Genomic DNA, 16,173 nt, shown 5'->3' on the forward strand with positions numbered 1-16,173 from the left:
TTATGTAAGAAAGGAAATAAGGGGAATTAATGTACTATTATGTTTCAATAAGCAGGTTATGTTATATGCGATTATGACTATTGGAAGTCCAAGAATTTCTGATGTATTCAGTGAGTATTTTATGTTACCTGTTTCACACTGTATAAATAGTTGCTGGCTGATTCAGCCAGAAAATAAAGTTTTAATGATTTTAAAGTTTGAAACTTGGTGACTGCTACACTTATTTAGCCAGCACTGGGATAAGGCCTGAGATCAGAGTTCATGGAGCAGAGTTGATGGGTATCCTTCCTGTCCAGTCAGTCATACACTACTCTTGCTGCTACCATTAAGGTCCACTTCACCATCTGCATGTCCAAACTTTAAAACCCACCAAACAAATTTGGAAGGAATGACCCTTAAACAATAGGGAACTTCCTTCCATCAATTTATGTACCCCTTCAGGACATCTCTTAAAGCCACTGGCAGACTTCTCTATTCGGGGAACTGAACAAAAAATCCAGCAAAGCGAAATCAAATGCCTCAATGACTGATACTCGGTTAATGCTGCTTCAATGAACTGATGCCAGTGCACTACACGAATGCCTAACAAAGAACTCAAACTTACAAAACTGATCAAAAAACCTACCTTGGGAAATAAAGAGGGCCAAATAAAAATAGCAGCATTCTGTGATGAATGATTCTTACCCAGATAGGATACTGAAAGAACCAGAGAAGCAGGAGAACAAAGATCAGTAAAACTCAGTAGGCGCCATGGAAAAGATGAGACTGAAAGGGCCCCCAAATGGACACATAGCAATATGGCAAACTAAATATGCCTAGTGGGACATGCTCAAGGTTCTAGAAAATTTGAGATAAAAATTCCATACTGGGCACCATCTGATGTCACTCACTTGTGAGGACTGCCATTCTGCTTGCTCTTGAAGAAATATTCTCTCTCACCTTACCTCTTTTTTGTCGTGTGCAGGAACCCGGCTGAAATATTCACAGGCCTGCCAGAACAGAATATTCTCTTCACTGAACTCCTTCTTTAAAAATTCCTAAAAATGGAAAAATAATATTAAGAATTACATCTGTGGAAGAGACATGTTTATGATAAATTACAAATTAGCTTAGGTTTTCACAGAACAATGTAATTTATAGCTTTCAATTTGTCAGGCTTTCAATGTGTAATATTTACTTTTAAGTTCAACAAGACATATTTCAAAGCAAAATATATCTTATAGGCGTGACTATCACCTTCATTTGAACTGGGCCAGTTTCAGCACTGCCAAGTGATCCAGGGTCTTGGGAGAAATTTTAGGCTCATCCTAGCTTTTTGACTCCCCATCATGATGCAGGCTGGTACCTGGCATGCTGAATTCAAATGGCAGAACCAGAGACTGCATTAGCATATATGTCACAAAAAAAGCAGGAATGGTTAAATGTCTCCCTCCAGAAATGAGGTCAGTCATTAGTGCTACAAAACTTGTAACTGTTGAACTAAATGTGCTGAATTAAGTAGTACAACAGAAAATATAGGCACAGGAACATTGTTCATCTTTAAAAGAAAGCTACATATGCAATAATTTCAACGTAAACAAGCGGACTGTGATACATTACAGGAGGACCTTGCAAGATTGGAAGATTGGGTATCCAAATGGCAGATGAAATTTAATGTGGACAAGTGCAAGCACATAGGGAAAAATAACCTTTGCTGTAGTTACACTATGTTAGGTTCCATATTAGGAGCTACCACTCAAGAAAAAGATCTAGGCATCATAGTGGATAATACTTTAAAATCGTCGGCTTAGTGTGCTGCAGCAGTCAAAAAAGCAAACAGAATGTTAGAAATTATTAGGAAGGGAATGGTTAATAAAACGGAAAATGTCATAATGTCTCTGTATTGCTCCATGGTGAGATCGCACCTTGAATACTATGTACAATTCTGGTCGCTGCATCTCAAAAAAGATATAGTTGCGATGGAGAAGGTACAGAGAAGGGCAACCAAAATGATAAAGGGGATGGAACAGCTCCCATAAGAGGAAAGGCTGAAGAGGTTAGGGCTGTTCAGCTTGGAGAAGAGACTGCTGAGGGGGAATTTGATAGAGGTCTTTAAAATCATGAGAGATCTTGAACGAGTAGATGTGAATCGGTTATTTACTCTTTCGGATAATAGAAGGACTTGGGGGCATTCCATGAAGTTAGCAAGTAGCACATTTAAGACTAATTGGAGAACATTCTTTTTCACTCAATGCACAATTAAGCTCTGGAATTTGTTGCCAGAGGATGTGGTTAGTACAGTTAGTGTAGCTGGGTTCAAAAAAGGTTTAGATAAGTTCTTGGAGGAGAAGTCAATTAACAGCTATTAATTAAGTTTACTTAGGGAATAGCCACTGCTATTAATTGCATCAGTAGCATGGGATCTTCTTGGTGTTTGGGTAATTGCCGGGTTCTTGTGTCCTGGTTTGGCCTCTGTTGGAAACAGGCTGCTGGGCTTGATGGACCCTTGGTCTGACCCAGCATGTCAATTTCTTATGTTCTTATAATCTTATGTTCAATTAATGATTACCCTGTAATCTTTAAAACTTAAATTGTCTGAAATTCTTTAAGCTACTTCATAGCAATTTCCATGAACCCACTCGCTCAGTCATATTTGCAAATTTCCTCATACAATGGATGGGATTCAGTTATTGACACATGGGGCAGTTTTTGATTGCAAAAAAATTGCAAAAAAAAACAAACCCCATACAAAAACATTTTCGGCATGTAGCTGCAGACCTATGATTATACATAAGGTGGAAGATAGCAAATGTGTTAAATAACATTTTCTCTGATGACACCTATAATGACTGTCTTTTTAATATAATTGTACTTATCAGTGAGGAGGATCATTTCAGCACAATATATATTTCATCCACTCATGTGTGCAAATTGGGAAAAGTATTGTGCTTTGCAGTTTCTAGTAGCCCATCTAGTTGCAAGGTACCCCCACATTTTAGTTCGTGTGCACCTTGCACCTATTATTAGTATGGGTGGCTAATCAAGGGTAAAGGGGAGCACATGTACTTTTAAAAATGCCATGTAGGTATGCTGCTTTCCTCCCTGTCCTAAATACACCTCTAGGAATGCCTTTTGTTTATTGCAGCTAAATGTAAGAGCTTTATTGTAAGTGCACACATACTCTTAGCCAAACTGAGCCATGCCTATTTACCCAGGAAATACTGAGCCATGCCTATTTACCCAGGAAAAAGGCTTCCGAATTGCGACAATACTAAATAGGAGGAACCACAGAAAAGCAGTTTTTTTTGTTTTTAAGTTGAGCCCTTGACACCTGGGAAGACTTTATGCCTGCTCCAGGGCGAAAAATTTGACGGGTTAAAAAGTGCGCCTTGGGCGGACAGGGATTTTTTGCATTGCGGGGAAATAGCTAATAGCCTAATCTACATGGAATTTACATGTGATGAGTGTTATTAGCTACGTGTGTTTTGGATGCGCTGATCCCTTTATTGCACTGGGAGTTAATACGCATGTCCAAAATGTGTGTCCAAGCGTTCGTTAAACTGTGCACTAGGCTCTGCGCACATTATTGTGATTTAAGGACAGATGGTACTGGCTCTGGTGCCGTTGATGCACAGGGCCGATGCTCTGTAGGGCCCATTCCACTGTCAGCTGGACTCGCCACTCCAGCTCCTTCTCAAATACTGCCGACGTCAACACTGACTGGGAGGAAAGAGGGATGGCCAGATCTTTAGACCTGTGAGGTGGATCCGTGACTGCCATCAGGACCGGTGGAGACAATCTCGGATCCCCGGCACTGGAGAACTGGCACTCCTCACTATGGGGTCGTTGCGGGGGCATCACGGCATAAGCCAGTGCGTCCCCGTGCCTAGCACCATGCATCGACGGGGATCAGCACAGATGTCTCTTTGGCTTTCCTTGATGCTTCGCCCAGTCCTTTGCTGCTGCCGAGGTCAGTGACAAGGAACTCGACATCCTTGGCCTGGAGGAGATAGACAGTGGCTATCCATTGATGGCACCAACGGTCCCTCCAATATCAATGGAGTGGTGTCCATTGGTGCAGCTCTAAGGTCCATCAATACCGATGCCAATGGCTCGGTCTTCTTCAGCCTGAAGAACTGTTCCAACTTGTCGAGCTGAAGCAGATGGTCCTTCAGAGGTTGCCGCATAATCGGCAAACCTGGACATTATGCAATGCCCCCAAGCAGAGGACACATATCTCAAGGGGGGTCTGTAATGGACATGGTCCTCGGGCACTGGTAGCAATGCCAAAAACCAGGCGCGACCATGATGGGATGAAATAAAAGGGCTGCAAAATCAAAATCGATGGTGGCGTGTGTTGATGGCTGGCAGGCACTAAAGCACCACTACCGCGGGAGAATTGATTGTGAAAGGAAACTTAATAAAAGTATCGAAACCCCATTTGTTAGTGGATCGTAAGTTCCTTTGTGGTGTATGTAGTTGGATAGTTGCATTCTGTTTCTTCACTATAGATTATTTTATATATGATACAGAGAGATTTATTTTCTATACAAAAGTTTATCGGTAACCAGTGTAATGAGATCAGCACAGGTGTAATAAGATCGTACTTTTTTTGTATTTGTTAAGATCCTTGCTGCTGTATTTTGAAGGACTTATAATGGATGACTTGTTGATTGTGGGAGACCTAATAGTAGCGCATTGCAGTAATCAGTACTGGAAAACAATAAAGTTTGGAGTACTGTTCTAAAATTATTTTGGTCTAGAAAGGGTTTTAACTGTTTGAGTATATGAAGTTTGTTATATTCTTCTTTCAATTTATTGGCAATGTGCTTTTTGAGATTAAGTTCGAAGTCAATGATAACTCCTAAGTCACGTGCTTTATCCCCTATTACAAGATTAATTTTGTGATCTTCAAGTATAAGGCTTGGGGGTTTGGTGTAGTGTGACCTCTTGTCCAACAATATGATTTCAATTTTGTCCACATACAGAATTAATTTCATGTTAGCTAATAATTGTTTAATCATAGACAGTACTAAGATCCTTTATTTCTCTGCCATAACTCTACCCTTGTTGCCAACCACTTTTTATGATGCTAAAGTTAGTTGCCCAATGAAACTAGGATCCTACATTTAGGGGCTCAGCCCTAGTACATTTTCAAAACAGCCAATTTAGGAGCCTAACTCCAAAGGTTAAATGCCTAAACCCTTTGAAAATTGGCCCTAGTGGTTCTTCTCATAAATTAACAGTTTTATACCGTAATATTACATACATAATTTGAATGATGATAAAAGGGACCAATTATATACCTCCTGATATTATCCTACAACTTAAATCAAGCCTATGTATTTCTTAATGAGAAACAACATGGGATTTCACAATGTCCAATTTCTTTAAATGTGGTTTTCAGGATTCAGGAAACAGTGTAGCTGGAGGTAACCATCTTCAAACATTTTCACTAGTATTCAAACACCTATTCCCCCTTTTCTAAAAGCTTATTCCCTGCACTTAACCAGCAAATTTAACCGTGAGCAAAGTAAAAAAAAAAACACTTCCCAGGGATGGTTTCCATCTCCGATTACTTACAGAAAAATATCTAACGCCGACTGGATCCTGAAGAAGCCGCTCGAAAGATACAGCCCAGCTTGCTACTCTTCGTTCTCCAAGTCTCCTGCAGCTCTGCACACTAGGAAGGCTGGCATTACTGCTGAGGCTGTTTTCACTAAGGCAGCCTTTCAAATCTGCATTATTTAGCTCTGTTGAATAAGCACACACGACAGGTTTACTTAACATGGTCATTTCTTAAGTTTCTTTTCACCTCCATCTCTACCTTTGTACGCTGCTGTTCTAAATCCTTCCTGTTTAGCTTCTATAAAGGGAGGCTTCATGCAAGGTTCTTAGCATTTCCTATTTTCTCCAACAACCCTTTCAAGATAGCTAGGTAATTCCTGGGACCAGAGAGCAGAATGCAGCCTTCATCAGTGCTATATCTAAATGCTTATTTTTGGCAAACCACTGAAAATCCCCAAGTAGGAAGGTGGGGTGACACTAATAGTCCTAGCCCTGAGCAGCTGTATAAACCAAAATATAAACTAAGATTTGATTCAAAGTTTCATGCCTGGCAGTACAAAGCACTAAATATTGTGCTGGCCTAGTTTTTCTGATTTCTGTCATCATCATAGGTACATATTTTCTTTCAAAATACTACTTTGTTGGTCACAGCTTTCACAGCTCCTACTAATGCCAAGGCCTAAAATGAAGACATCATGTTGAATAAACAATACCACAATGCATCAGCAAAAGTCAATATATTGTGCTCCTCTGGCATGCCTTGCCACTAACGTAGCAATGATACCAAAACATTCTTAAATATTTTAGTGAGCAGTACAGAAAGCAAAATTATTCTTATCTCTGATTTCTATCTTGAATTAAAAGATCTCAAAGTTTTGAACGTTTCTCCCACCATTATAAGCTAAGTGAATCAGGATGCTGCTGTGCTGAGCAGCATCATTAACCTCTGTAAGCACAATCTAGACATATTCAAAGTATGACTACAGTACAGAAATTAAAACTGATCACTTTTCGGCCTTTTGGCTAATATCCAAGTATCAGATATGATCAGAGGACAGTCCCTTCTTGATCTTTTGGCTCAGTGCAAAAACCTGTAAAATATGGGAGTCCTGCCATTCAAATGCACAATTACAATGTAACCATTGCCAGAGCAGAAAGCAGAGTTGCTTACCTGTAACAGGTGTTCTCCTAGGACAGCAGGATGTTAGTCCTCACACATGGGTGACATCATCGGATAGAGCCTGGCACGGAAAGCTTATGTCAAAATGTCTGCCCTATTCCATGCAGCCACATGGGTTCCCTCTTCAGGTTCTAACACAGAATACAATAAAAATTAAACAAAAAATAGGAGAAACCACACTCCACGGGGTGGTGGGCGGGTTTCATGAGGACTAAAATCCTGCTGTCCTAGGAGAACACCTGTTACAGATAATCAACTCTGCTTTCTCCTAGGACAAGCTGGATGGTAGTCCTCACACATGGGTAAATCCCTACCTACAGGCTGCTCCCCAACACAAAAGGGGACCAACAAGCACCAACCAAGTGCCAACGGGCACAACAACCACAGTGCTGTTGGTAACAGAGGGGGGAAATAGCCTGAACCCAAACAATGGGCTCTAGGCAAGGAAAGTTGGATTCTACACCTCAAAGAGATTCCGAAGGACAGACTGGCCAAACCTACTATCACATCAGCCATCCTTATCCAGATAGTAGTGAGATGCGAATGTACAGAGAGAACTCCATGTCGTAGCCTTGCAGATCTCCTCCACAGGAACTGCTTGTAAGTGGGCCACCGACTTTGCCATGGCTCTGATAAAATGAGCCTTGACACGAACCCCAAGATGCAGTCCCGCCTGGGCATAACAAAAGGAGATACAGTCTGCTAGCCAATTGGATAGTGTCTGTCTGGCAACAGCAACTCCCAATCTATTCATATCAAAGAAAATGAAAAGTTGATGGACTGTCTATGGGCTTCAGTCTGCTCCAGATAGAAGGCTAAGGCTCTCTTGCAATCCAAACTATGCAGAGCTCTTTTGCCTTGGTGCAAATGGGGCCTGGGAAAAAATGTTGGCAGGACGACTGACTGATGGAAATCCATCACCACTTTAGGCAGAAACTTAGGGTGCGTACGCAAGACCACCCTATCATGATAAAACTTAGTATAAGGTGCGTAAGTCATTATGGCCTGGAGCTTGCTGACCCCGAGTCCGGAAGTGACTGCCACCAAAAATATGACCTTCCAGGTCAGGTACTTCAGGTGACAGGAGCACAGCAGCTTAAAAGGAGTTTTCATCAGCTGAGCTAACACCACATTGAGGTCCCAAGACACAGCGGGAGGCTTCAATTGAAGCAGGCCCCAAATAAAGCGTACAACTATCGCCTGTACAGAAATGGGCATACCATCTACACCTTGGTGGTATACGCCATATGCACTGAGATGAATTCTAGCGGAGTTAGTTTTCAAGCCAGCCTCAGACAGATGTGGTTTTTGCGTGGGACAGGAGAACGGATCTAAGGCCTTCTGCTCACACCACACAGAAACTTCCTCCACTTCAGTTCGTAGGACTTTCCAGTGGAAGGCTTTCTGGAAGCTACCAGAACCAGAGACATCTTCAGAAAGATCGAGCAGCTGCAGGTTTAACCTCTCAATATCCAGGCTGTAAGCGACAGGGCCTGGAGGATGGGATGCCACAGCCTGTCCTGATCTTGCTTTATGAGATCTGGGGGAAGTCCCCAGACTGATTGGTTCCCAGATGGACAACTGCAGAAGGCGTGGAAACCATATCTGTCTCAGCCAGTGAGGGGCTATGAAGATCATAGTCCCTTGGTTCTCGCGAAGCTTCAAGAGAGTCTTCCTGACTAGAGGAATTGGAGGATAGGCATACAGAAGACCACTGCCCCAATGTCAGGCAAAGGCATCCGAGGCTGGTTTGCTGTCTGACCTGTACAGGGAGAAGAACTGAATCACCTTCCTGTGCAGGGGGACGTGAATCAAATCCACATCCGGGCTTCCCCAGAGGTGGAAGATCCGGCTCGCTATCCCCTGGTCAAGAGACCACTCATAGGGGGGGGGGGGTCTGAAGACACAACTCAGTTTGTCCGCTATCACAATCTCTGTTCTGGCCAGATACATGGCCCTGAGTACCATTCCATGGGACAGAGCCCAGGACCAGACCTGGACTGCTTCCTGGCACAGCTGCTTGTTGACATACCATATCGCAACTTGGTTGTCTGGATCAAGACAATATTGTTGGATAGCCGATCCCTGAAGGCCCATAGAGTGTATCTAATCGCTCGGATCTCCAGGAAGTTGATTTGACACCTTGCTTCCTGGGCGGACCAAAGACCCTGAGGGCGGAGCCCCTCTACATGGGCACCCCACCCCAGGGTGGGAGTATCTATAGTTAGGGCAATTTGGGTAGGAAGATTCTAGAAAGATATTCCCTGCTTCAAATTCGAGAGAGCACGCCACCAGGACAAAGAGTCCCAGAGAGGCGGAATGACTGATGTGAACCCAGAGGCTCTGCGAGGCCTGGCACCACTGTGACCTCAGGGTCCATTGATCTCTGCGCATGTGCAAACATGCCAATGGATTGACATGGACAGTTGCAGTCATGTGGCCCAACAGCTTCAACATGTGCCAAGCTGACACCTGCTGGCACATGTTACCTTGGTGTCCACCGCTATGGACACCAAGGTAACCACCCTGGCGCAGAGAAGGAAGGTTTTTGCCTGAGCTGTGTCTAGCAGGGCTCCTATAAACTGTAATTGAGGTGACAGGCTGAGGTGGGACTTTGAGTAGTGGATGATGAACCCTAGTGACTCAAACACCTGGATAGTCAAGGACAAGGACTGATCAGCCCCTGAGAGGCACTCTTGACCAACCAATTGTCCAAGTATGGGAAAAAATACACTCCCAGTCCACGAAGGTGCGCCCCCACTATGGCTATTTTGTGAAGACACATGGGGCTGAAGCTAACCCAAACAGCAACACTCTGTATTGGAAGTGTGGTTTTCCCACCACAAATCTGAGATACTTCTGTGACCCGGGAAGATCTCAATGTGAGAGTAGGTGTCCTTTAAATCGAGGGAGCATAACCAGTTCCCTTTTGCAGGAGGGGAATCAGGATGCCCAGTGAAACCATCTTGAACTTATTTATTTATTTAAAAACTTTTCTATACCGTCGCTAAGTTATATACCATCGCAACGGTTTACAAATAGGCACATAGACTAAGGTTAGTAAATCTAGGATTTTGAGAAATCTGTTCAAGGCCCTCAGGTCTAGGATGGGACAGAGTCCCCCTGTTCTCTTTGGAATCAGAAAATACCGGAAATAGAATCCCTACCCTCTTTGCCCTGATGGGATAGGCTCAACCACTCTGGCCCTTAAGAGGGTGGAGAGCTCCAACGTCTTGGGTACAGGTGGCTAGCTTATACTCCTATAATCCAGTCAAAATCCCATTCCAGGATTTGGTTGGGGAGCCAGCTGGGGCTTGGGAACCCACTACTACCTGGGATGGCCCCGGGAGCTCACTTTCTGGGAATGAGAGCGAGGGGCTGGAGGATAGTACTTTCTCGGGTGGTAGAAAGTCTTCCTCGGGCTGTACCTCGCTGACCTCCTGGCTGAGGAGGGTAGGTCTGAAGTGCTAGCAGAGAGTTGTTGGAGGGTCTCAAGGTGCTCCCACAACTGGGCCACCACGTCTCTCACCTTATCTCCGAAGAGATTCTCTCCTGTACATGGCAGGTCAGTGAGTCTTGCCTGTACCTCCGATCAGAGATCAGAGGCCTGCAGCCATTCCATTCTGTGGGCACCGTTTCCCATCGCAGAGACTCTTGCTGCCATCTCAAAAACATCGTAGATGGAGCACACCTCGTGTTTCTCACACTCCAGCCCCTGATGCACCAGTGATAGGAAGGTGTTTTGCTGCTGTTGAGGTAGCCACTTGGCCACCTCCTGCACCTGCTTCCAGAGGTTGTGAGAGTATTGGCTCATGTAGAGTTGACAGGAGGCAATGAGCATAGCCCCCTGAAACACCTTCCTCCCAAGGGCGTCCAGCGCTCTGTGCTCTCTCTCCGGGGGTGCCGAGGCATGGGTCCGAACGAGCTTGGCCTTCTTGAGAGTTTATAGTTTATTTGGTTTTTTTATACCGTTACATCAGTCGTTAAACCATCACAACGGTGTACATTAACATGAAAATACAGTTGTATACAGTAATATTATAATCAGATTAATAACAAATTAATGACAAATTAATATCATAAAATATCAGAAACTTTAAATTATACTAATACAACAAAACCATAAAACCTTAAAACATTATTACATCGTAAATATAATCTTCAAATAAGAACAGTGAGCTAAAGAATAAAGTTTGGTTTAATTGTCATGCTTCTGTGTATGCACATGTAAAAAGCCACATCTTTAAGTCTGTTTTAAATTTCTTGATGTCTGTCTGTAATCTTAAGTTAGTTGGCAGTGTGTTCCATAGTTTAGGGCCTGCAATGTAAATTGTTATGTCCCGAACCTCACTGAGCCTTGCTGATTTGATAGTTGGTACAGATAAGAGACCCTTATTACTAGAACAGAGGTGTCTTTGTGGAACATGTAGGTGTATTGAATAATTTAGCCAGTCTATATTATTTCCATATAGTATCTTGTGTAGAATGCATGCCACCTTGTATTGTACGTGATGTGTTATTGGCAACCAATGTAAAGATATTAGTACAGGGGTAATGTGCTCACATTTTTTTGTTCCAGTCAAGACATGTGCTGCTGCGTTCTGTAAGACCTGTAATGGCCTAATGGTGTTGTTAGGGAGTCCAAGCAGCAATGCATTACAGTAGTCTATATTTGATAAGATCAAGGATTGTAATACAGTTCTAAATTCTGTTGGTGCCAGCATAGGTTTCAGCTTTCTGAGGGTGAGTAGTTTAAAATAACCTTCACTTATTTTTAATGCAATGTGTTTTTTCTTCCCAAGTTCTGCATCTATTGTTACTCCAAGATCTCTAACAAAAGTACATGGTTGTATCTTTGTATTTTTTTTTTAAGGGATATAGGCAGAATGTCCCTTGCTGTGGATTTACGTTCCAGTAATAGTATATCTGTTTTATTAGTATTCAAGATCAGTTTCAGAGGTACAAGTAGTTGATTAATCAAATCTAGATACATTGATACAGTTTTTAGTGCTTGATCTATTGGATTCGAGCACTACGATTGGAGTGCCACCTGGCGCTTGTCAAATCCGGTAGCCTGTTGGACGAGTAAACCCCCGTCTGCCTTCATCAACAGCAACTTCTTGTGCACCTGGACCATCACTATCTCTTTAAGAGCCTCCACAAACTGGAGGATCTCCAGCATTTTGTGCCAGGCGTCCTCTGTCATTAACTGAAATGTTATAGCTTCTGCCATTGCCTGCACAAAGCCTGTGAAGGTTAGGTCCTCAGGGGGAGACCTCCTTCACTCCTTTGGAAGGGAAGGCTCTGAGGGAAGACCCTCTGAGTCCTCTGAGGATTCCCCAGCGTCATCCCCCCTGGGGTCATAAGACGCCTCATCCTCACTGTAATCCACAGGGTTGGGGCCCTAGATTCTCGGCCTTCATCCAGGGGTCTAGGCACTGGTGCTGGACCCAGAAAAGCCGGACAAGGGACTACAGGCCATGGGGCCAGCACCAGCACAGACGGGCTTCCTCCTTGGAGGAACCAGCAGCAACCACCAAATTGCTCGGGGGAGGCATCAGTTACCTGCTGGGCATTGATGGCACCCTGGGAACTGGCACCAGCTGGGTCGGTAACACCTCGATGAACACACTGAAATACTCCAGCAGTGGTTCCAGCAGGGAGAGACCGAGCACGTCGGTGCCACCGGAGCACCCTGTCGACCCCAGCTGGACTCAGCGCTCCAACTCCTCCTCAAAAGTTGTCAATGCCACAATGGACTGGGAGGTAGGAGGAGTGGCCAGATCTTCCTCGGAACCTCGAGGTATATCTGCAATAGAGACCTTGTCCAGTGACCTTGTCCAGTGGAGACGGCCTGGGACCCCCTGGCATCGATAGAAGATAGGCACTCCTTGCCACGGGGTCACTTCGGGGGCATCGCGAAAGAGCCTGAACCAACCTGAGCTTGGTACCATGCATCAAGGGCGACCTGTGCCGATGCTTCCTTGGTTTCCCTCTGTGCTTGGCCCGCTCTTTCCCCGGTGCCGAGGTCAGGACATCGAGGTCAGGACATCAAATCTGATGTCCTTGACCTAGAAGAGACCGACAGGGGCAGTTACCCAGCGCCCCTATCTGCAAACAGTATCGATGGAGCAGATGGCCCCGAAGACAATGGCTCGATGTTCACTGATGTATCTCCGTGGTCCTTTGGCAACTATGCCACCAATGCTGAAGCCGATGACTCAGACTTCCTCACCCCGAAGAGCTTCTCAATCTTGTCACAGCGAACGCAACGTCCTTTGGGGTCATTTGGTCGCACATGTGCCACCCTCAATTGTTGCGCAATGCCCCAGGCAGAGAATGCACATGTTCCTCAGGGACTGGGGGCACAGACGAAAGCCCGACAAGGCCATGGTGAGGCAAACTAAAGGGGTGAAAAACAACAGCAAAGGCGGTGGGCACTGAAGTACCGCTGCCACGGGGAATTGATTGAAAGAAAACTTACCGAACCAATGAAAACCCTAACTGGAAGTGAGAGGGAACTGAGAAGGACCCTAGATTGGAAAAACCACGATACACACCAACAAAATCGGTAAAAGCTTTCCAAAACGTTAGAAGATTAACACGAGCTCAGGAACCACGATGCGATAGCTCCGTGGAAAAAATAGACTGAAGTGGGACCCCATGTGGCTGTGTGAATTAGGGCATTCTGGGCCTGCTCAGTGTGTCTATAGTCAAAGTTCCAGAAACTTTGACATAAGTTTTCTGTACCGGGTTCCATCCGATGTCATCCATGCGTGAGGACTACCATCCTATTTGTTCTAGGAGAAATAGGGGCACTCTTAGCCATGTTTTTCCTCTCCTTTCTTTCCCTCCAAGTTTATCCAGCCACAGACTCCCAATGTGTTTTCATCCATTAATCTCAGCTCCCATCCCTACAAACTGGTCTCAAATGCTCAGCTTCCAAGCTCTTACCCCATAGTTCAGATCCTACAGCTGCTCCAGACACCAGGCAGTTCTCCTAAGCTATTGCTCACTGCATATCTCTGGATTAGTAAACAGAGTGGTGTCATAAGGAGTAGAGGAGAACTGCAGTTCTCCTGTACAGCTGCATTAGGAGGGAGTCTGGAGACAGAGCACATGAGGCCAGCAGTAAAGTTAGGAGGTGGAGTAGGAGAATAGTTGCTGCTGGAGAGGAGGGAAGAGCAGTTACTGATGGGTAGAGGGAGTGTGGAAAGGAGGCAGATGATAGCAATGGGTACCAGAAAAGGAAGAAAAGAGCAATGGTTTGTGGAAGCAAGAGACAGTATAGTAGCTGCAAGGACGTAGCAGGGGCTGGTTGCCCAATTTGATAGCTATAGGCAGATTCCACAGCACTTGAACTGCAAACCAAGGGCCCTGGTTATAACTGCTCTTCAAAAAAGCACACATTTTGGTATTGTGTATGTTAATTTGCAGCCTCAGCCCTTACACTTTCTTCCATCTGTGATTCCAATTGTGGGGAAGTAAATTCAAGTGGTGCCTTGGAAAATGTGCTAGATAGATCTTGTCTCACTGGCTTGAATATGTTTCTGACAGATTTTATATGAGTTCCATGGATACTAATAACATAGCTTCTACTGAGAGTTTAACAAATAAAAACATTTTCTCTGTTAGAGACAGAAAACAGATTATCTTAATGACTTTCAAACAAAGAACGTATGATTTCATACCCACTCTTAGGGGGTTTCTTTAAAGAAAATTAAGAACAGCTTTTCAACATAGCGAGTCTAATGTCAATTATCTGAAAACACTCAACCATAGGTATAAATCATCATCATAAAGTAAAATAAAAATCTCTTCTCTTTCATCCCTTCAACTTACAGTCCTTCCACGCAAAGCACAGAGGCTATTCCCAAGTGATACAAAGAAAAGCTTTAGTGAACACGTAACTGAAGTATTTGTTTTTGTCTCTCTCCACACATTGCTGGTCACCATCTTTGTTTCCTATAACACTTTGGGCCTCTCTGATATATCTGAAAAATGTTTTGTCACCATGCTATACCTCTTTGTCAATCCTTTCTTCAGCTAGATCTTTCGCTTTCCTAATTTCTTTCTTAGTCTCCCTTTGCTTTCTATGATACTGAAATCTTAAAATGGCCTCATGCACCAACATGGTTTGCTCCCACGATATTTGAGGTGTGCCTGAAAGAAGACAGGAAAGCTGAATAACACTAACCTATGAGGCCAGTTCAAAAAATAACTTTGAACAAAGATGATTTATCTTTTATAATAATTCTCAGGCTCTCTTCACACCTTTTCTTTCCCCACTAGCTTTTATCTTTCCTTAGCATATCAGCAAGCAGTTCACCAAGCAATAGCTCCCTAATAAGAAAAGGTTTACGGTAAATCCAGAGGCAAAATAGTTTCAGGAATGTCATACTTTCAACAATATTCAGGAAGTAACATTTAATGAAATGTATTTTTTCCTTTAAAACCAAGAATAGACTTTTTTAAAAAAACAAACTCCTCCTCTTCAGCTTTGGCCTGCAATAAATTCTTTATTTCCTCCCTAGATACTTAAGATTGACCTAGTCCCTTTACATCTAGGAAAATTAGATGCTCGGGGCAATTTAGCAAAATCCAATAAATGGTGGGATTACAATGTATTGGCTGTGTCAGCAGCAAAAAAAGGAGGAAACAACACTATAGAGGAAATTCTTGCAAGATAAGTCCAAAAACTAATTAGTATATTTTTTTTGCATAGAAGTGAGTCAGCCATTGCTAACCTTAGACTAGACTCCAGTAGTCTAAGAACAGCACGCATCTACTAATAAAGTAATTAAGTTATCTCAAGGGTAAAATATATTCCAAAAACTGAAAAGAAACCCTCAAAATTTGTCAGAGAAAAGAAGTTTGCTGATGATGAAAAATACACAGAAACAAGCAGTAATACGAAAAACAAAATCCATCATTACAATTTCCTTTATATATCAGTCTTATCAAAAGGTTGCCAAGACAATAGAGGGCACGCAAACTGAATATAAGACTTGTGATATTAATAGATAAATTAAAAAAAAAATATATATATATAGCTGTTTAGAATTAAACATCAGGGGGACTACTGATCCCTAATAGTGGAGGAAGACTTGGACATAGGTATTGTTACGGAGACATGGTTCACCAATTCTATTTATTGGGATACAGTCATCCAGGGCTATAACTATTTTAGGAAGGACAGAGAGGACAGAAAAGATGGAAGGGTAGCTCTTTATGTCAAAACCAATATCCAAACAACTGAATTGCAAGGGATGTGGGGGTAGGGAAGAAGCATTATGGACCACCCTAAAAAAAAAAAAAAAGAAAGATGGTGCTTCCATTTTTACTGGTGTGATCTACAGGCCTCCTCCTGGACAGAGATCTGATTGAAGATATCCAAAAGGTGGGAAAGACAGGAGAAATGTGGCTTGTTGGAGATTTTAATCTGC

At 43.4% G+C, this 16,173-nt stretch overlaps 1 protein-coding gene across 6 annotated transcripts in view; it reads right to left on the bottom strand.

Annotated features, from left to right (window-relative positions):
• Positions 1–16,173, bottom strand: part of RGS12 (regulator of G protein signaling 12) — a 424,812-nt gene that overhangs the window by 147,662 nt on the left and 260,977 nt on the right. For all 6 annotated transcript variants that reach the window (XM_029591961.1, XM_029591953.1, XM_029591978.1 and 3 more), the window contains 2 exons: positions 5,563–5,732; positions 945–1,037 (listed from right to left, as the gene is read on the bottom strand). In XM_029591961.1, the coding sequence (XP_029447821.1) occupies positions 945–1,037; positions 5,563–5,732 (263 nt within the window). The remainder of the gene's footprint in view (positions 1–944; positions 1,038–5,562; positions 5,733–16,173) is intronic.

The sequence above is a fragment of the Rhinatrema bivittatum genome, chromosome 1 (genome assembly GCF_901001135.1).
Source record: "Rhinatrema bivittatum chromosome 1, aRhiBiv1.1, whole genome shotgun sequence".
Taxonomy (NCBI): Eukaryota; Metazoa; Chordata; class Amphibia; order Gymnophiona; family Rhinatrematidae; genus Rhinatrema; species Rhinatrema bivittatum.